This window comes from Camarhynchus parvulus, chromosome 2 (genome assembly GCF_901933205.1).
Source record: "Camarhynchus parvulus chromosome 2, STF_HiC, whole genome shotgun sequence".
Taxonomy (NCBI): Eukaryota; Metazoa; Chordata; class Aves; order Passeriformes; family Thraupidae; genus Camarhynchus; species Camarhynchus parvulus.
This window is the reverse complement of record NC_044572.1, coordinates 16340990-16362239: the sequence shown is the minus strand read 5'-3', so window position 1 is coordinate 16362239 and position 21250 is coordinate 16340990. Positions and strand designations below refer to the sequence as shown.

At 36.5% G+C, this 21250-nt stretch overlaps 1 protein-coding gene across 1 annotated transcript in view; it reads right to left on the bottom strand.

Moving 5' to 3' along the window:
- Window positions 1-21250, bottom strand: part of ARMC4 (armadillo repeat containing 4) — an 85490-nt gene that overhangs the window by 22320 nt on the left and 41920 nt on the right. Inside the window, exons 12-13 of the mRNA XM_030943926.1 lie at window positions 19766-19954; window positions 18958-19179 (exon numbers count right to left, since the gene is read on the bottom strand). Of these exons, the coding sequence (XP_030799786.1) occupies window positions 18958-19179; window positions 19766-19954 (411 nt within the window). The remainder of the gene's footprint in view (window positions 1-18957; window positions 19180-19765; window positions 19955-21250) is intronic.

Here is a 21250-nt window from a genome sequence, read left to right as displayed (position 1 = left end):
AAATGCTTCTTTCTGGCACATAAAAGGCACTTTCCATAGACAGAGAAAGCATTTGCAGCACCATGTAGCCTTCATTTTCTGTTGGCAGGTATCTATATTCCAAGGCTAGAGTCCAATATTTTTGCACAGTTTGCACGTCATACCAGTAAATAAGCACAAATACAAGCTGTTTGGAGAATGTACAGGGCATATGTAGTATTTCTGGATTCCAAAAGTGATGCACAGCCAAATCATTTAAATATTCAGAACAATTAAGATTTTGCTATTACTACTCCAGAATTGTGATACTATATTATGACAACACAATCACAGAGTAATTCAGAACAGAGGGGCTCTCAGGTCTCTAGCCTAGGGTCATGCTCAAAGCAGAGTCAGATATGAGGTTCGGCTGGGTTGCCCAGAGTTTTTAAGTCTCATCTTGAAAAACTTCAAGAATAGAGATGGCACAACATCTTTGGCAAACTATTGCAATGTTTGACTCACTTGGTGGAGAGAAAAGTTTTCCCTGTGCCTATTTACTCTTGATTTAGTTTATGCTCATTGTGATGACTGAACTCCCCATAGGAACTGCAAGGCTGCTATTGAATCCACTTAAAGCTCTCTCTTGTCCAGGCTGAAAAAACACAGTTTCCTTAGGTTTTCCTCACAGAGCAGTGCTGCAGGTTCTGACCATCCTGCTGGTCCTCTGCTGAACCTATTATGCTTTATCCATATCTTCCCTACATCAAAGGCCAAATCTGGGTGCAGAATTCTAGGTGTGATCTAATGAGCACGAAAGGGAACAGTCACTTCCCTCAACCTACTGGCTGTGCTCCTGCTGTCAGTCCAGAGCTGTGACTTCTTTGCTGTCAGGACACATTGCTGGCTGATGTTCTGCTTGCTGTCTACAAAATCTCCATACCCTTTTCAGTAAATCTCCATGCTCCTCAGCATGTCAGTCTCTAGCCTGTATCACTGCAAACAGTGATGTCTTTCTAGATTTTTTCACTTTTACAAAAGAAGTAGCCCAAGGGGACTTAAAAGCAGAAAAAGCAGAGGTAAGTGTTGTACCAACACACCCTAAGTCTGACAAAATCTCAGATGGTCTCCGTGTACTGGTTACAATAACTTAGAATTACTCACTTTCCTTCAGCCACAGTCACTGCAGCTTCCAGACTCAGAGGGGAAGCAGAAAGCATAGGGTGTCATGATAGCAGGAAGTATAGAGGTTGGCATGGAATAATCTAATAATCTTTAAATAAGGATGTCATGCGATGTGTCCACAAGCTTTATAAAACAATGGAAAGTGCAGAACAAGGCTGTTGGAAAGAGGCTCCCCTGCTCACACAAAACAGATAAAAGATCAGCCTATTCAATACCCCAGAGTCCTGTGAACATGGATGAAAATGATGAATAAAGAATAACTATATAAAAAATCCTTAATGCCCTTTTTGTCCTGGCTTCTTTAGGTTTTCTGCCCTGTAGAACAAATCTTATTTAAATTTATCTAATCAGAAGGAAATATGGATAAACTCCTTCAACAAGATTCATATCTATACTGGGAAGCCAGTCAGAGTTCACATAGAGCTTAAAATTCCTGGAACTAAAGACATACACTTCAGTACAACTTATTGTAGATTGACATAGCATTTCCAGTTGATGGCAGAACTTGCCTTTTTTTTTTTTTTAAATTTAGATTTAGAATCTGGCTTCTTTTACATGCAACATTTCCTGAAGGATGCAAAATTTCTAGCACTGTGATTTTCTAATTGCGTAACACTTCTTTTTCAAAAAAAGACATTTTTCACATGTTTTTTATAAATCTAACCTAAAAGAAAAAAAAATACTTTAAATAAAAGCATATGGTAGAGGCTTATCCAAGAAAGTATCAGTCTAGATCCAGCCAGCATTTTCTAACTTTCAACACCATAGTGCACACTGGAAAATATTAAAGCACCTAGTTAGAGTGTTATGTTACACATATTCCTATGAAAATTCTTCTCATAAAATTAAATTATAAATAATAAAACATATTCCACAATCAAAGTATAATGAAGGTTAAGCTAAGTCACTGTTTCTAAACTAAAATTCAGGCCAATTTCCTGATTTTCCTTTTCAGCTGAACAAAAGGATAAGACAATATCTACCATACTCAGACTCTTAAGAAGATGCTCATGTAAGTTCTGGGGTGTTTTGTTTGTTTGTTAGGTTTTTTCCTCAGGTGGCACAAAGAAAACAGATTTCAAACTAAAGTCCCATGCACCAGGGAATACTCTGAGCTAGCAGCTGTACAAAATCCAGTATCAAGAAATTCCAATGAAGGCAAAAAATGGGCAAAGCTGACACTCACTGTGCTGATTCCCCCTTGCACAGGGTCTCTCCTCCCTGGGACTAAAGTCAGAGCACCCCCTGGTGCAGCCTACTTCCTTCACCCATTCTGAACATAAAGAAGTGAAGCTCTCTGGTTGGGGTGGGAGAAATTCTGAGAAGATTATACCTGGCTTCTTTATTGTTCTATTTCAGTCTTTTCTCTCTTCTATGAAACACATCTCCATTCTGGCAGCCACAGGAAAAGGGCAACTTTTTGGAATCACTCAAGAATGGATGAGGGGTATCAAGAAGTCCAAAGGATGCAGCTTGGGCTAAGGTACACCTGAACACGATGGTAGCCAGCAGGCTGGCCAGGAACTGCCTCTTCTTTTTCATCCTTCCTATTCTCCCTCAGAAAGAGTACAGGAGCTGGAAAACCTGTGCACTTCCTGCAAAGAGGTGTAGGACTCCAAGTTAGGATGAGAACAGACTTGTCTGCAGTTTTTTTGGTGCACTTAAACCATCTCACCTGTCTCAGGACTTCAGACAGGTGTTTTGTTGTTGGCAAATCATTTTTCGTATGTGACTGCCTGGGATAAAATTACTGTTGGCAAGATTAATCCCACAAAATGCCAGGAAATGAAGGGAAAAGAAAAGTAGGGCTTGATAGTTTCAGTGAAATATTCTGAACATGTGATTACTGGTACTTTACCATGAGATCCTTGCTGTTTTGTTAGGATAAACAGTTTCGGTGAGCTACAACTCATTTTACACCATGATAGATTTGAAGCTTAAAATCCTTCTACATACAGCTTCATTTTTCCATTTTTCCTACCTGTCTGTCCATTTTTGTCTATTTTGTTTAGTTCCCTCCTTTCTTACAACTAAACTGAAAGGCATCTAGGACAAGGGCCATATTTCTTCAATATCTGAATGGGAACAGCACTCTTGAAAAGAAATCTCTTGACCACACAATAAGAACATACAAAATAAGAATATAGTTGTCATATTCTCCAATAAGGTTAAATGTTGCATTGCATTACTTTGGAGACATACATAAAACCTATATGCCTAAAGGGAATTATAATATGGTACACCCACACACGCTGGCAAATGTTTATATAGCTACAAAATATGAATACACTCTACAGCTCTCTCTTCACCTCATCTATTTTACTGTCTTTTCTTATATAGTTATTTAGAGAAGGATGCCCTCCTTCTCTGCAAAGATGCAATAAATGGGCAGAGAACTGTGACTATTACTGACAAGGAGAAAATCAACAAAATGTCAAATGGTGAAATGTAGAATAGTTTAAAAACTGCAAATTTGCAAACCACTTTAAAATACTCTAAGTTTAAAGGTTTTCCCATCTCAATTTGATACTTACAGGATTTCAGAGGAATATTTACAACTCTTTCAGGTGTAAATCTAACTGCCTATAAAAATATCATGCAAAGGTGAAGTAGCTAAATAAAACTAGTAATCAAAATTATTTCTAATCTTTGTTTAAAAGGTACAATTATATGCAACTAATTGGAGACCTTAAAGACAGACAGCTTGAATCTCCATTCAGCTGTAAGATGTTTGGTGCAATATTAAGAAAGAATTCAATCATCATGAACATTCCAATGTACAAAAAGTCTTACAGGATATGAAATTCATCCCATAAAAAACAATAGGCAGATTTGATAATCCAAAAGTGATGAATTCCAGGTCTCACAGCATATTTTTATTTGAACCACTTTCTGTATTTTATTTTTATTTCATTGTAGTTTTCAAAAGAAGATTAACATATAAAAGGCTTTTGGTGGCATAGAGAGAATAAAGAACCTCTTTTGTGATTTCAATACAGTGACATTTCAAAATTTATTAATATTAAATTATGAGCGTGCTTACTTATTATATGGAATGGACATTCAAAACTGTAAACTTATGTCATGCATGTCCCTTTCATAGTTTACTTTGGCTCAGTAACCTGTTGTGGACTATCCTTCCTTTGTATCATTGCAAGCCTGACCATTCTTTCTTTTTGGTATTTCCTGCTCCTTTTCCATACTTACCTGCTTTTTCACGCTTTGATTTCCTTTTCGTTTTGCAGGAGCATGACTTTTACCTTTCCTTTCCTTCTTAAACATTATTGAGGAGGTAGTATAGAAAATTGAGAAAGAACTGCTAATTCAGTTTTGTTTCAATTTTTCTAACATTACTATGGATATGAATACTATAATTTTGTCTATCTCTAGCAATCATATGAAGATTATATTAAAGTTAATCAGGGGCAGTTGCAAATGAACTATCAGCAGCAAGTCAGAGTCAAAAAATGAGGTTTAAGCTGTCCATTAACCCTGACATTCTGAAGGACTCTGCCTGATTTCTCAACAATGCCCTGAAAACATGATGTGGTTTTTTTCCCCTTTAGTTTGTCTGATATTCCTGAAATGCACTCTTAATTATTCCATCTTTGAAAACAACACTGAACTGCAGTAAAGGGGCACTACAGTTTCCAGACTTTTGACAAATTTTGCAATGTTTCTCTCAAGTGCATCTTATCCTGTGAATAGGGATCTGATAACACAACCTGACTGTAACAATATTTTAGAAGTATGTTAGACCTACTGGTATGAGTGAACTGACTTCAAACTCTCTTCTGTATTCAATTGAAAGTACTGATTTTGATCTCTAAAGTTAATATAGCTTTAGGTCCAATGCTCTAAGGGTCGGTCTCTCTTCCTACATAGGATCATTATAATCAAAACCAGTGAGGTGCTTTTGCTAGTAAACCTTACACATCAAAGTCTGGGGATAAAAGCAGGAGGTTCTCCCTGTGTATTTGTACAATAGCATTTGTTTGAAATAAGTAGCCAGCACATTTTAAAGCTGGGTTTTCTGTGGCACACAAGAAGACTGTTCTATAGTCTTATGTTTTAAGATGTGGGGGTTGCAACAGTGCATACATTTACATAAACTGGAAGATGAGTGGTACTGTTCAACATATAATCTGATTTTAGACTAGTAAATGTACTAGAAAATGTTGAATCAGAACACAGGATAAATAAATGTATAGATGGTATAAACACAGATCAGCTCTATTCATACAAATATGAAACTGAATGTGATGAAGCAAGAAAAGATCTGGAGCTGTTCACGGACAAGTGTACATGTATAGTCCACATGTTCATTCATATTAGTAAGTCTAAATTTTCTTAATATCAGAAAATTAAATGTATGGTACCATTTATTTCTCAAGATTCTCTAACCGGTTTTTTTTGCTATTAGAGAAAATCAAATTATTTTATACTAAGGAGTCATCTTCCTATAGTAAATGCAAATTTTTTATTAACAGTTTGATCAGTTGTCATAAACTATATTTACAAGTGCTGGAAATTTGTGTGCTTTTATAAAGTCTGGGTTGAGGAAAACATTACCATGTACACTTATTGTGACAGATAAATGCTTTGGTTTTTTTGTGATTTAAAAAAAGGGAGTTGCTTGAATTAGCACTCCAATCAGGCCATATTCAAACAAAGTATTTGTGATTTGCATACACTTCTTTAGAGGGGGAGTTAGATAGTTTTTCAAAAATAAGCAACACGTCTCTCCAAAGCCACTCAAGGACTCTGGCCACAAAGTGCTTGAATGGCTGCTCACTTTTGGAAGATTTGTGAGATCAGAGACTTTTAAAAATACTGTGTCGCATGCAAACAAGCAAGCAATAATACCTGTCTGACTTTTGTATGTCAGCAATACTAGAGACCTTGATCTGCTTCCTTCCCTCTCTAAAGATGTAACTATGAAGTAGGAAATGAAAAATCAATTAATAAAAGTTAAATTTAAAGCTCTTCTCTGATTAGAACAAAATCCTGTTCCTCAATTTTTTATTAACTTCTCAACTTCAATTCCAAGCTTCAGGTTTTGGAAATGTTTTTGGCTTATTCATTTGCCTGAGCTCTTTTAGTTCTATAAAAAGAAAGTTATAGTTGTGCTTGGGCAAGTGGAGGTTGTACCACATGCATAAAAGCTCTGCTAAAGCTGGTTAAAGCATGCGGGGGAAGATGTGAACATTAATTTTCTAAAACCATGCAACTCTGTGCTTTAACACAGGAGAAAAAAAAATTCATGTGAACCTTCTACCTGAATGTTACTGCAAAAGGTTAAAAGAATCACGATTTAAACCTTGTGTGGTGGTTCCTTTGTCTCTCAGGTAGGAGGAAATGGTTGGAGCTAACCAGCTACCCAAGGCATTATTTCACAACACTAACGCAAGCACAAGAATATTACTGACCACGTGGTGGGCATTCTTGGTTGAGTATGTTTGAGGCATGCTGCCACCTAATAAAAGCAGTATGTGGAAGATGATTTAAGAGAAAGTACTGCTCCCACACAGGGAATGTGCTCTCTACTTCATCAGCTCCCCACTCAAACAGGCTACTTTTTCATTTCAACAGCACATCATGGCTTTGACTCATGATGACAATTAAGGAACTTAACATCCTTCTCTGAACAGAAGAATCTTTATGCAGAATATTGTAAGTTTTGTGAAAGAGTGGTTTCTCAAAATACAATTCCCTCATATGCATTTCTGATGCAGAAGAATTAAACAGACTATCAGTTTCTCCCCCCACACTCCAGGATGTCAACAAAAATTTAAGGATAAATAACACCTACATGTAACTGCAAATTTCATGAGGATTCTTTGATTATGAGACCAAGAGCAGAAAGATTAACAGAAACAGCCTGCTCAATCAGAAGCAAAGTCAGGGCTTCATGGTGTCCCTAACTGTATCTTACACTGAAAAATTTTCTGTCCAAATTGTTTGCAAGGATTTTATTGCCTCACCAAACGTTTGGACATCTTTGCAATTCTAACCAATAGTTACTGGCACTATCTGCAGCACATGAAGTGTGCAAAACTGTTCAGTGTAGTGAATCCATGAAAGGGGAAAACTTTGAACTGAGCTGTGATGTATTCGCACAGGACACTTGACCTCTGTTCTGCCCTGTGAACTGCAGTTTGCAATTGTCTCTGTCTGCACTTCTCACAGAGAACTGTACTGTCAGCAGTTTGTGACATCACCATTTATCAATCTTCTCATTACCATTTATGAAGATCCTTCTGTTCCAAAACTTCATCCTAATTTTTAAACTTTGATTCTTGAGTTTTAAACAGTTATTTATCCTCTCTAGGACTCTGCCTTCTCATCACATCACATTTTAACTTTAATAGTTTTTGGTGAAGAGTGCTGCTCAATGCTTTCTTAAAATCCAAGCATTGTCAATTCCACCCTTCCAAACAGCAATAGGATTATTGCACACCAATAGAGTCATCAACTGATGGAAAGACAAAATGCTTTGAAAAGCAAAAGACTAATAAAATATTCTCTACACCATGAAAGTTCAGCAAATCCAGTGCCAAAGACGGACTTTTTTTCAATATATACACACTCCCTTAGCCCGTAATGCCTCTGGAGTCCAGCCATTATGTCTCTCTGGAATTCTGAGAAGGCGCTAATCCAGTCTAATGAATGTTGCATTTGTGCAGATTGCACAGATTTGATTTTAGGTGTTCTAAAGATCTTCTTGATATTTTAAACTTTTCTCTATTTCCACAGAGCCCTAATTATGTATCTTATCCTAGTATCTGGAATTGTCATACCTGTACAGCAGTATAGAAGCACGTTTATGAGTTGTGGCTTTCTCAATCCTATGTCATGGAAAAGTTTTATTATTTTTATCTATACATTCAATACAAATGCAATGAGTAGAATAGAATCAGCCTAAAGGCACCTTCTATCTATCTTTACAGCTCTCCTAAATCCAAAGGTATCATGTAATTTGCAGTGTACCAGACTCTTACAGTAATTAAAAAGTATGACTGACTAATAATATTCTCTCACTTTAACATTACATTTTTTTCTTCAACGCTTCCAGAGATGAAGAATTATCATAAACCATGGCATGGCAATAAATTCTGCACTGACTAGCAGCTGATAAATACAGCCAATAATTACCCTTAGAGATAAAAGCAAAATTAATTAAAATCAAATTTTCAATGAAACGAAATAATATGAAACTTCACTTATAGTCCAGAAGAAGATACATTTTAGCTTTCATATGCAATTGACTGTAAAATGAGCACAACTGCATCAGCAATTCATACCCAGTCCCCTCCCTCACTCAAGTCAGGACAGAATTCTCATCAGGCTCGTGCTGCCTTGTCAGGTCTTCAGATTTGATGCCAAAGTACAGAACACTGACCAGGAACATTAATAGTAGAGTCCATCCCATAATCCACACACTGCAAATGGGCTTTTCCTTAGCATCTTTCCCTTGAAGGATATGTCAATAAGTTGTGCCTTATCACTTAAAAGATACCAGAGAGTGTGCTTTGCAAGGATGATATGAGAGATTACAATGAGTAAGGCTTGAAGCCAGACTGAACTGAGTGATTGATTCTACAGGAAGAACTTTTTTCTTGGTATTTTTTATGTTCAGATTCTTTGAATAGCTCCTTACATACAAGGAAACTATTTTTGATGAGCTGAATGTCAAAAATAATTACCTGGCATTCTGTCCGTACACATTAAACCCAGTATCTCTTAATTAAGAAAACTAATTTTATATCTGACAGTTCAGCTACGATACTATTCCATAAACATAAAAATATTTTAATGCTCTTCTTTCTTATTATTGCCAAATTAGAAAGAAATGATTCACATAGTCACAAGGATAAGACTGGTGCAGGGAGCTAAACAATTGCAAGAAGCTGCTCTGTGTATTTCTGTGGTTTGGAAATAGTGCCAAGTCAGAAGGAAAAGACATTCTCTGCATTTTCTAAAGCAAGATAAATACAGAAAAGAAATATAGATGAAAGATGGAACTGCTATCTGCAGATTCTGCCAGATTCCTTGGCTTTTTGGCACACCTATTGAAGCTGGCAGACTTAGCCAGTAGCAATCTTTTCCATTAAAAGGAGCAGCATATATTTTGATTTAACATACTTTGTTTGTGCATTTTTAAGCTTCAAAAATGTCTATTTAAATTTTTTTTAATGATTCCTTCTGCACAGTTGGCTGCAATTGCCCTTATTTGAAATGGCTCATTTATCACTAAAAGAGCTGCAGGGCACAGCTACTGTTAAACAGCTCCAACAAATGTACAGCTTAGTGAGACAAGCTTCTTTTTATAAGACTAAAAGATGTTTAAAATGTGCCAAGAAGAGCTTTATGCCAGCCTCTAGGTTTGTTATCCAAATGTTACAAAATTAGAGATCTCCTGAAGCACAGAGTTTGGGCAAAAATAAGCTGATCTCCCTTAGGCTGCTGTTTTTTCCCATCCACAATCAGCCAGATTTTAACAGAACACTTGCTACATATCATAAACTTCAGTAATGTGAAATTTTGAAAAAGTAATCTAAAGTCTGAGGCTTAATCTATACTAAAGCCAAACTTCATTATCTTTGTCAATGGTGCAAAAGCAAAATGTTTTACCTAAAAGTACCCTTACTTTATGAATGGTGACATTTTGCTTATTATGAAGGTAGAACAGCTACTGGCTCCTGCTTCCTGGAGCTGAAACTGTAAGCAAAATGTTTAAAGCAACCTGGCAGTTGCCAACACAATGGAAACTGGTGTAACGCTGCCAATTTACACTAATCTTTCTGAAATGGAATAAAACATGATAGTATGTGACTTAGTTTATGGAATCTCTTATTTCCAAAATTTAAGTGTGATGTGATCAATATATTTGTGGGTAAAGGGATTTAGCATATTTTTGGTAGACAACAGACATGCAGAAATTTTGGAATCTAGTGCCCTCTTTCTTAATGTCCAAGAACTGTAACAACTGTTATAAAAAGCAACAGGCATCAGCTTGGAGCCTGTGCCAGACACGCCGTATCTCCAGCCTGAACTGTGGAGCCTGAACAGAGCAAACCACTGCAGTTACAAAGGGGGTTTTTCTAAAGGCAAAACTACAACACAAATATGGAAATTGCAAATACATACTACTATACCCCAATAATACTATTGCATAGATATTACATGAAATATTTTGGATTGATTTATGAAGATACATTAAACCTTGCTTTATAATGTAAAACTCCATATTGTGTATTTAATGGTCTCACCAAAGGCCCCCACAAGAAAACAGTCAAACCTGTTGCCAAATTCTCGTAAAGAAGTGTGTGCCAGTGCTTTTCCATTTCATTTTCTATACTCCAAATAAATACAGTATGGTATTTAAAAGGTTGGTTTTAGCATGTTTTCAGTAGAAATTACTAGTAATTGTCTTCCATGTTTTGTAATTTACATCTATTTATTTCACAAAGATGGTCTTATGCAAGTCTTTGAACACAAAACAGTGAGCCAAAACTTCTTGTAGGGATTTATGACTTTAGCAAACAATGACCAGTTTTCTGGAAGCTCTGCACAATAAATTACAGAAGCTGTATTTTTTAACACAGACATTATAAAAACCTTCCAAATATGAAATCTACATTTCACAATAACTTTCAGAAACAGTGGTTAAAACAAACGGGTTTCATATCTTGGAATATTACAAGGGAATAGAAGAGCCTTACCATTCTGCCACTAAGAACTGAACTCAAAAAGCACAAATACCTTCCTATTAACTCCACACAGGATTCAGAAGACACATTATCCTTTGCCAAATAAACCAAAACCAACCTATCAACAAACCCAAGCTTAACATATCCACACTCTCCCCACCTCCCCTCCCATGCATTTCTTGAGGTTGTACCCCGATGAAAAGACCAATTTTAAAAAAAATTAAAATGTATGATTATACAAATAAGTCCCATTCTTAGGGCTTGAGTGTCTTCTTTGCCCACTTTATTGTACCAAGCAGTTGAAATTTACTTTTCAGCATTCCTGGTGATGTTCTTATAAGCTACCGCAATTGATATTCCAGAAAGCATCTGCTAGTATTTTGTAATATAAGAAAACAGAGCACTTCCATGTTGGGCAAATAATAGCATAAAGCAGACCACAGAGTAAGGCTAAAGATCAGTTCTGTGCATGGGTAGGTTGGATAGACACTTTCAACAATAAAAAATATCAGAACATGAACGAAACCTCTGATCATCTGCATTTCAGGTATGTATCTTAATCATTAGGTTAATGGTTCTTCTAGCCCAAAAATAATTAGTTCTGTATGTACAATGGAACAAGAACAGGAGAAAATGAACTTTTTCATAGTGCAGCACAGAAATATGTCTTTAAATTAATTTGGAAAATAAAAGCTGCTCATAACAATGCAAAGCTAAACAGAGACTAATTTACTTGGACTTCATGTATCCTTCAGCACAGGCACACACATGCAAAAACCTGACAACAGCACCAGTTATGGTTCCCATATGGTGGAGTGCCTTCAAGTTTGGGTGACTGGCTATACCCCAGTGGTTCTAGATTTTTACAAAAAGTTACAGGCAGTATTCATTATTTACATTTTACTTAAGATGACTGAGTTGCAGTTATGAATTAGCAGTTAAAAAAGTGTATCCTGATTTGCTTAAACTATCAAATATGAACATATAAATATTTTACATAGTTTTTCTAGCAGTCCTATCTGTTTTTTCACCTCCACCTTATTGTGTGTTACATTTAAATTGAAAATTTTCTGGAGTCATCTTCTTCTCATGCAGGTACACATCACTCCCTAGCAAAGTGAACCCCTTATCTGTGATCAGTGCCTTTAAGCATCATCACAGTACACAGAAATAAATGCATAAATAAAAAAATGAATAACTTTACTATTTCTTAGCTAATTATTTCAGAATTCAAGCAGAAATTAAAGGTCAAAACATAAAGGGATCTTTGTATAAGATACTGGAAATCACCTCAGTGGGAAGATCTTAAATGTTTTAAAATATTTATGTACCATCTGCTTGGGCACCTGTGAAGGTAGAATTTCATTGGCAGGCAGAACAGGCATTTTTTAGCTTCACTCTTTACAATCAAAGCCACTGGTATTCTTTTCACAGACCTTAATAAACTTATGTCTCTTTAATGCAAAAGTATTTACCACTTTCTCAGCCAGTAAGCTCTTTCAGTTTTCTAAGGAATTTTATCTCTGCCAAAGCTGCAATCCTCTACTGTGGAAAGCCAGTATTTTGTTTTAAAGGCATTACAAGAAGGGTCACTGTGTTTGTCTCTGAATATCTTCCTTTCTAAAACAATAAAAAGCTTGAACACATTTTATGGCTGCTTTTGATTTGTGAATTATTCTTTCAAAAACAAGACCTAAGTCTTTTCACATTTATAAAGTATTGTGACAAAAATAAAATCTGATTTAATCATCTGAAAAAAAAATCATCTTACATCACAATGTCTAAATTCACTGGTGGTTTTTTACTCCTGTTCATGAAGGCCAACATTAGAGCATGCAAAGGTTTAACCTGCGGATCCATTTCCAAAAAGACACGAAAATCAAAGTAGAAAATTGGCCAAATACAAACTTTGAGGGCAATACTGTGGCCAAAGAGAATAATGAAAATCTCTGATGTTCAAACAGAGCTTACATAGAAACAGGGAAGTTATTTTACCTGATTTAAGTATTCATACAGATATTACTGGAATACTGAATTTTGTCCTGAAGTATGTTACAATTCAGTCCAAAAAGGAAGTTCAAAAATAAAAAAATTCACAACTGACACACAAATATACTTAAAGAATTAAAAAGACAAAAATTCCACCAGTGATTACACTTGTCTAGCTAATTAAAAATATTACAATAATACAAGCAATTTAATTTTTTCAATAAGAATGTATATGAGAACAGAAGTTATGTAGGGCTTGTCAGTTTACCAAGAAAAAGTATCATACATGTAATTGCATAAGATAAAGCTAGACAAACCTTAGGCTACAAATAAGGTGCAAATGTTTTTATGGGGAAGGTATTTAACTACTGGAACAAGTTATGATGTCTCTGGTGGATTTTCCATTGCTGGAATTTTTTAAGTAAAGAGTCAGTGTTTTTCTAAAAGATATACTCTATTCCAAACAGAAAAAAATGAAGCAATGTCTCTGGTTTGCATGAGCAAGACTAGTCAGACTCGGGTATTAAAATGATCCTTCCAGTATTATAATGTATGGACCTACAAGTATGTCACATGAGAATAGTGCCCAGTTTACCAGACTATAATCTTATTTGACCTTTTTAAATATTGGCATATTACCTCTCTTCCAGCCCTGCAACTTCCCCTGTACCACAAGCTTGCTGAAAATCAACATCCAGGAGGATATTAATTTAAATTCAGCTGTCTGAAAGCTAGCTGTTTAGTCTGAGCTAGTCACCTAGGTTCTTTCTACATTCACCAGAGAAAATTAGGCACTTTCATGAGTCTATTCCTTGCAGATATCTTGGGCATCTATTTTGAGCTAGGATAAGTCTTGCAGGTGTCTCTCTCTTTCCATGGCCTATGAAGGTGTCTTAGTTTAGACTTTAAACTCCATACCTAAAAGTGGCCAAAATTAGATGAAAGGAATCCATCCTTAATACTCCAAAGATCTCTTTCAAAATCCTTGGATTCAAGTTAGTTAGATCCACTAATCTAAAACATCTGGCATTATTAGATCATACTCAGTGTGTGCTTCAGTTACGGCTGGACAGATTGAGTTTCATCACCATCATAGCATATAAATTCAACTCATCTGTATTCTTCTAGGAAAAGAAAAATTAATATTTTAATAGCTCTTTCTTATTGCACTATTATTCAGAATTCTGTCATTCCTATCTAATAATGAAATGAACTGTATGCTCATTTTTAAAAGTTCTCCACTGCCTTGGATGGGATTCACTCCATTAAACAAAACCTACAGATACCTACAGCATAGATGTGCAGCTCTAACCTTTGAACCTGCATTGTCATTACAGCCAAAGGAGACCAGAACATATCGCCTGTAGAAACCAAGGTGCCTTATCTTTGCATAAATGTCCAAATTAAAAGAGATGAAACAGTAAAAAAAAAAACTATTCTTCTTCCTTTACTATTATAAGAATTGGGATGACTATTTCAGTTTGGCATGTGCACTGTGTAAACATTTAAAGTTAAGATTAATTACTAATTTGATTAATTTTGTTCTTCCACAGCCTGACTTTGGCTGCTTATTTTCTCTTGTTCTTACTTTTTTCATTGCTTTAATAATCTCCTCAGAGACTTCTCAGAGTCTCATTAGCATCATAATAAAAGACTGGCCTCAACTCTGTAGATGATGAAGCCATTCAAACTTCCTAGGCCTTTTTTACACAGAAATCATCATCATTATCACCACCACCACCACCATCCACAAAACCAAATCTTTTATATCACCTACAAAGTCAGAAATTAACTTCTGCAATAGCAGAAATTAACTTCCATGAGAGATTATCTTTCGCCTTCCTTCATTTGCGAAAGAAGAATGACCAGGAATAATCAGCTACATGTTTTTCATGTGTATATATTTTGAATTTTTTTAATACCTGAAGTCTTTTAGAAGGTATAGTATGAGCAGTTGCATGGGTGCCTGTCCTATTACATCCCCATCCTCACTAACTCACTTGAGAAACAATCCAAATCTACAGCTTGCCAACATCAGCAAGAAAAAGAGCGACTGTAGCACAGAGTAGCATTGTATTACCTTGACATGGTCTGTAGGAAAATGACTTAAATACTTTCTGGCATCTTCTGATGACTTTACTTCTTCCTTTAAAACATGGTTACACTCATCTTTTCACTACTAAAGTAACTGCACTTCCTTAGTCTCCCATTTCCTCCCCAGTCTTTTTATAGTTTGTCTTATAAGGGCCTCCCTTGGAACAAACCTGTACACTTTAGCTCACAGTTAGACTTCTTTTTCATGAATTAGCTTGATTGTTCTAAAGTTTCAGCAGCAGGCAAATATAGGTGGACATCATTGTTTCTCTGCAATAGCTTTAAGGGAAATGTTCTGCTGTTTCCGTGAATGGAAACAGTGGTGATGGCTTGGTGCTGCTTTCAGTTGCCTGAGAACTTTCCTATGTCTCTCCTCTCCTCTCCTCTCCTCTCCTCTCCTCTCCTCTCCTCTCCTCTCCTCTCCTCTCCTCTCCTCTCCTCTCCTCTCCTCTCCTCTCCTCTCCTCTCCTCTCCTCTCCTCTCCTCTCCTCTCCTCTCCTCTCCTCTCCTCTCCTCTCCTCTCCTCTCCTCTCCTCTCCTCTCCTCTCCTCTCCTCGTCACAGACACCAAGTATAAAGAATGTTGCCTGATATTCCTGCTTATCTCAGCTGTAAACTGCCAAACCAAGAGAAATCACTGGATTTCTCTTCTTCCTTGGTTTCTGGATGGCTGTCTCCAATCTTGAATTCAAATTGATACCTGTTCCTTACTCTGATGTCTATCAATTTCTCTTGCTGTCTAGTGTCCCACATGTCATCTTCAAAAATGCAAATGCATATTATTGCATTGTTACTGCACTGATATTACTGCATCTTTGAAAATGCAAATCTATTTTCCAGCACAGCCATGGATTTTTACTTGAGAAATAGGAAATATGTTCTGGTGCTTGGTAGAAAGAAAGCATTTATTCATCGGTCACAGGTCATAACCATTGTTCCATTCCCGGTCATAAGAACATTGATTGTGGAACTGAACATAAAAGAATAACTTCATAAACTGCCTTTCTAAACTTCCTCCAAAATCCCTGTTTGTCTCCTCAGAATTTCACATGGCAGCCGACATACACCAGTGACTTTCCAAGATTTTTATCATTTAGACTCACTTGACAAAATTGAATGTATTTTGGATGCAGTTACAAATAGGTGAAAATATCCAACACTGGTTCTCTCTCACTGTTGCTTTGTGATTCGCAAATAATGTTTGAAGCAGTAGCAAAATGTGAAATACAACACTCTGATTGGAATTATTTTCTGTTTATAATTTTATTACTGGTTTCCTGGACAAAAACATGTATATATACATTGAATAGGGAATGGTCAGAAAGTCTAATGCTTTGCAAAAGTCTCCGACCAACTGTTAAAGCACTCAGCAACTGTGTCATTCACACAGGCTAAATGTTTCCCTGAAGCATCACACATTCTTTGTATGTGAACACAGCGCATGAACATGTGTTGAAGAACACCTGGAATTAGGCAATCCAGTCACAACTACAGAGGCTGAGACATTAATCCAACTGTGCATGATCACTGAAACACCAGATATCTTGTAAAAAAGAAAAAAAAATCAAACAAATCCAAATAAGTTTCCTAGAAAAAATATGATTAGTCCTGGAATAACCTGTACATAACAACCTCTATATAAATACAAAGCATGCTTTCAGTCAGCTATTCACTGGAGAGGCTAGAAGAATGGAAACACCCAGGCATTCTGTCATTACTGAGAAGTACTGAGCAAAGATATCCAATGGCACAGACAGAGTGCTGTGGTTTCTCTGCTTGTTTTTTCTACCTCTGTTGGGGTCAGGATTGAAGGCACTCCAGATGATAGTTTGTGTTCAGACTCAGGTGTTTATTGTTTCTTATCAATGCTACAGCCACACAGCCATGAGTTCTGCAGTCTTTCATTAGCAAGGCACAAAATGGCTAACTATCTTTTGTTACAAGGTCTTTTAAGGCTAAACTATCCAATTTTGAAATGACACCTAGATTCTTTTCTCTTTTAACCCAATAACTGATCTCTTGAAGCCCACAATGCGGACTTTTCTGCCCAATTACAAAATATCATCCAAATCCATGAGAAGAAGGAAAAAGAAAGTAAAGAAGAGCAACCTGTCTCCACCTTAAAACCTCCACCTTGCTTCATAATTATTACTATATTCTAAAACCCCAAACTTTAAGTTTTCCACCCTGTAATATTACACACTTCTAACCAACTACACACCTGTAATCCCAGTGCTATTAATCAATTTTGGAAGCCTTTTCCTCAAGTCAAATGCAGTGTTCTCTTGTGGGTCTGTGCCTTTCTGCACAGGAAGTTTAAAATTCTCAGCATCCAGGGTTCCAACAGAGTGCCGCAACTGCTGTCTCACCCATGTTGGGCAGACCAACTGAGCAGGCCAGGCGAGACTCAGCCCTCTGACTCGTGCATTTGTGCAATTAAATCTCCACCCACTCTCCCTGCCATCTGGGAATGCCTATCTAGCCTTTCTGAAACTACAGTTATTGCTTCTTGATGGCAATTCCAAAAGTGCCAGCAAGAGAGTCAAGCTCTTAAGTGTTGGTGGATTGGTCATCTGTGCCTTGAGCTGTCATGGTGCATGTGTTGATTTGCTCCATGATCTGCTCAGCTCTGGCAACACAACAAAAGCATTTGGACTAGCACATCTGGAAAATCCAGAATATTGTGAATAATAAAAAACATTAAAAATTTGTTATATTTTTCTGTACATCCCTATTTATCTGGTAGTACAAATTAATGCTTTTTATTTAAAGTGCTTATTAACACTTTAACTAGGACTGAAAAATAAAAGTGAACCTAGAGTGAGGTGGAATTACTCTAAAAGTGTGTCATCAGAATCAGTGTGCTGCAACTTGTATAACCTGAAATCTGCATAATAAAATGAAAGAAAATAGATGACAAGAGGTCAGAAAATGGATTGTGCCAGTTGAACAGAGAGAGAAACAAGATTAAAAAGTCAAAAAATGCTAAAGCTGTAGTACAGCATGTACTCCTCTGTGCTGTATAGCCAATATATGTGACTGTGATAGGAAGGTGTTACTCTCCAGGGCTGAAAGGGTAGCTTAATTTGAGTACGCTCATGTATTGGACCTTAAAGTGAATATTTAAGTATTTTTGACCAGTGGATCCTTTAAGACCAACAGTGACAGATAAACACATGATAATTCAGGACCATTAACTGTGCCAGAACTGAAACTGCTCACAATGAAGTACACTATCATAAATGCAGGCATAAATCAACATTAACAATAACACTGCATTATAAGTCAACTCTTACTGTAAATACATTTACCTGAACATCAAGTAAAATTAAAGGTTTACATACAGTGAATCTTTCAGGGAATTTATGAAAATTGAGAATTCCTACTGTCTCCATCTCTAAAGCCATAATGCTCATCTCTCCTCTGCCAAAGGAGTAACTCTTCTGCCTTCAACTAGTGAGACAAAACTTTACTAAAAAAATCTTTTTGAAAGAAAATTTTGTTCTAAGATAAGATCTTTGCAGAATGTGATTATGCTTAAGTCCTAAAATAAGAATTTTATAAGTAAATTCAGAATTCACCAAAACAGCTCCAGGTAAACTAAGCCTTTGTATTATGGTATCTTAATTTGCCCCCAAATCCAATTACACTCAATGTCTGTCTTACTGCCATGTTAGGCAACCATCCATTAAGATAACCGAACTTCTTTAGAAAAGGCACTTGAGAATGACAAAATGCTGATGTCATGCCACTACCAGCCTAGGTCAGGGTTGAGTACTCTAAAGGTGAATGTCCACATCATAATTCCATTCTCAAAACCCACCTAGCTGTAGTATTTTTGACACCAAAATCCTGCTTCCTAATTCACTAATTAGCCAAACATTTTTAGGATAAAGTTTAGAAAATTTGAGGTACACAGCAGTGTTCAAGAATTATTTCAAATTAAAGATATCTTTTTTTGACCATGCCAAACCTCTTCAATAGTTTGAGCCCCAAATAAGAAAAAGCTTCCACCTCACCTTCACCACTCCGTTTTCATGCATGATGACACAGTTGTTGGGATCCTCTGAAAGCTGATATAAAGCCTGAGCTGTAGCTCTATGAACTAATGGATCCTTTGACTTCAAGGAACGTGCTAAAGGAGCCACAGCCTTGGCCTCTCCAAAGGCAACTCTGTTGCTGCCCCACATGCAACAGTGGGCAATGGCCTCTGCTAAGTGACGTCTTAACTTGTTATTGTTCTGAAGAAGGTAAAAACACGACAAATTAAAGTCAACACACAACAAAAAATTCATCAGAAAGCAAAATTGTATTCCCACATATCTTTAAGGCATCCCAATTTAATTGCAGTACAATTAAAATTGGAGAGAGCTGTAAGGCATAGAGCTATTAAAGTCCCTTAATATTCTTTTTATAGCAAGTGCTGTGAATTTTTATATTATTTCAAATGTACTTTTAGACTGACTGGAAATTAGATAAGATAGCAATAAAATGTAAAATATAGCCCCATCAGTGAGATTCTTCTGCATGTTCGGATTAATTGTTTTCTCAACCCTTTGTGCTGTTCTCATATAGCAGCTGCACCACTCAAAAGCAATATTCTGCAACAGTAACTATTAAAATGAAGCTCATCTTCCAAACCAATTTTAGTAGCAGACACAGACTGTTTTGATGTCCAGTATATGTCCCACAGAGGAATGATGCTACAGCTCTTCCTTGCAACTGCTGCAAAATCTACTGCTCTTATCATAACCCTTCAGTTGGGCATAATGCAGTCTGAAGTAAGAAATTCCAATGCTTTTTATGATATCTTTAAATGTTACTTACTGTGTTTGCTAGCTTGGACAACAGAGGGACAACTCCATGATCTGTCATAACAGCTAAGTTTTCTTGATCTTGAGCTATATTTGCAATGGCTGCACATACACTTGTTAAAACTTCTTTATCCTTTGATTTTAGCAAATTGACTATCAGTTCCAAGCCGCCAACAAAAGATCGAACCATCTCCCCAGAATTCTAAATAAGAATCAAAAGAAACACAGTTTTAAAATATGTTTTAAAAAGAGATTGGCATGACATATTTGTTCAAAACTGGAGATATTGCTGTGTTGCCTTCACCAAGAAATATGGCTATTTGGAACTTGGAGCTCTTTTGATTGATGTATGAGAGTTAGACTATTTTACATATCACCATACAGGCAGAAATTCAATGCCTAAATAAAGGTATTTATCATTTTTCATACCTCAGGGTATAAAAATCTCCAGCTGTCACTTTAGAAGGGTGCAAGTCTCACTTATCAGTAGTATCAAAGTGGCCAGATGGGTGCCTTGCACACCTCAGGGCATCTAACACAGCAACAGACACTTTAGGCTCTCAAAGTGTCTCCTGTTTCCTACATTTAGTCTGACAGCTAAGACAAAGGAATGACAATATTATTTTCTTGTATCAATGCCAACGAGTATTCAGGAATATTTAAGAGGGAAAGTTACACAAGTCATGACAGCAACTGTGGGAGAACCATGATGTACCTCAGAGTATGAAAAATCAATGTAAAATGTGAATAAAGGACACAAAAACTACCCTGGAAAAATGTCTAAGTTTGCCGATAAAAATGAAATAGAAACAGTGTGCCTGGAAATTGAATACAGTGGGCAGATCTGGTCCATTTTTCAAAAAGTTATCATAACGTTAAAAAAGGTTTAGAGAAAGACCACAAGAATAATCACTGGTAGGGAACTATTCTGCAGAAGGAATGACTAATCAACTAGAACACTCAAGATAATAAAAGAAAAAGAAGGAGCAGTGTGATATAGATGTACAGAACCTTGAGTAGAGTGGAAAGGGCACACCAGGATCTCTCTTCCAGAAGAATTGGGATCACCAGATGAAATTAGTAGGTGGCATGTTCAGAATCAAAGTTGCTTTTAAACAATGTACAGTTGAGAAGTCGTAAGTCCTTGGAGCAGGATTGCAGTGGCTCTCAAAAAATTTACATGTTAGGCAAATTCAAAGAAAAAAAGAAAATCCATTAAGGGTTATTCAGTATGAAAGTATTCTTTCTAATTTAGAAATTTCCTGAGCACAGACTTCTTGAAGTGATGTCATAGTGGCACATCTGAAGGTCGTATTGGACAGTCTGGTGTCAAACTGTAATTACATTGGAACAAGAGTCAAGCAGTCAAATGGTTGGCAGTAACTTCATATGATAAATTTCAGCTTGTGCTCCTCAGTGGTGATAAATGTGAAGGGATGGAAATAAAGGTCTGTAAGTGGAATTGCTTTTATTTGTTTCTGTCAACAGGTCAATAGGA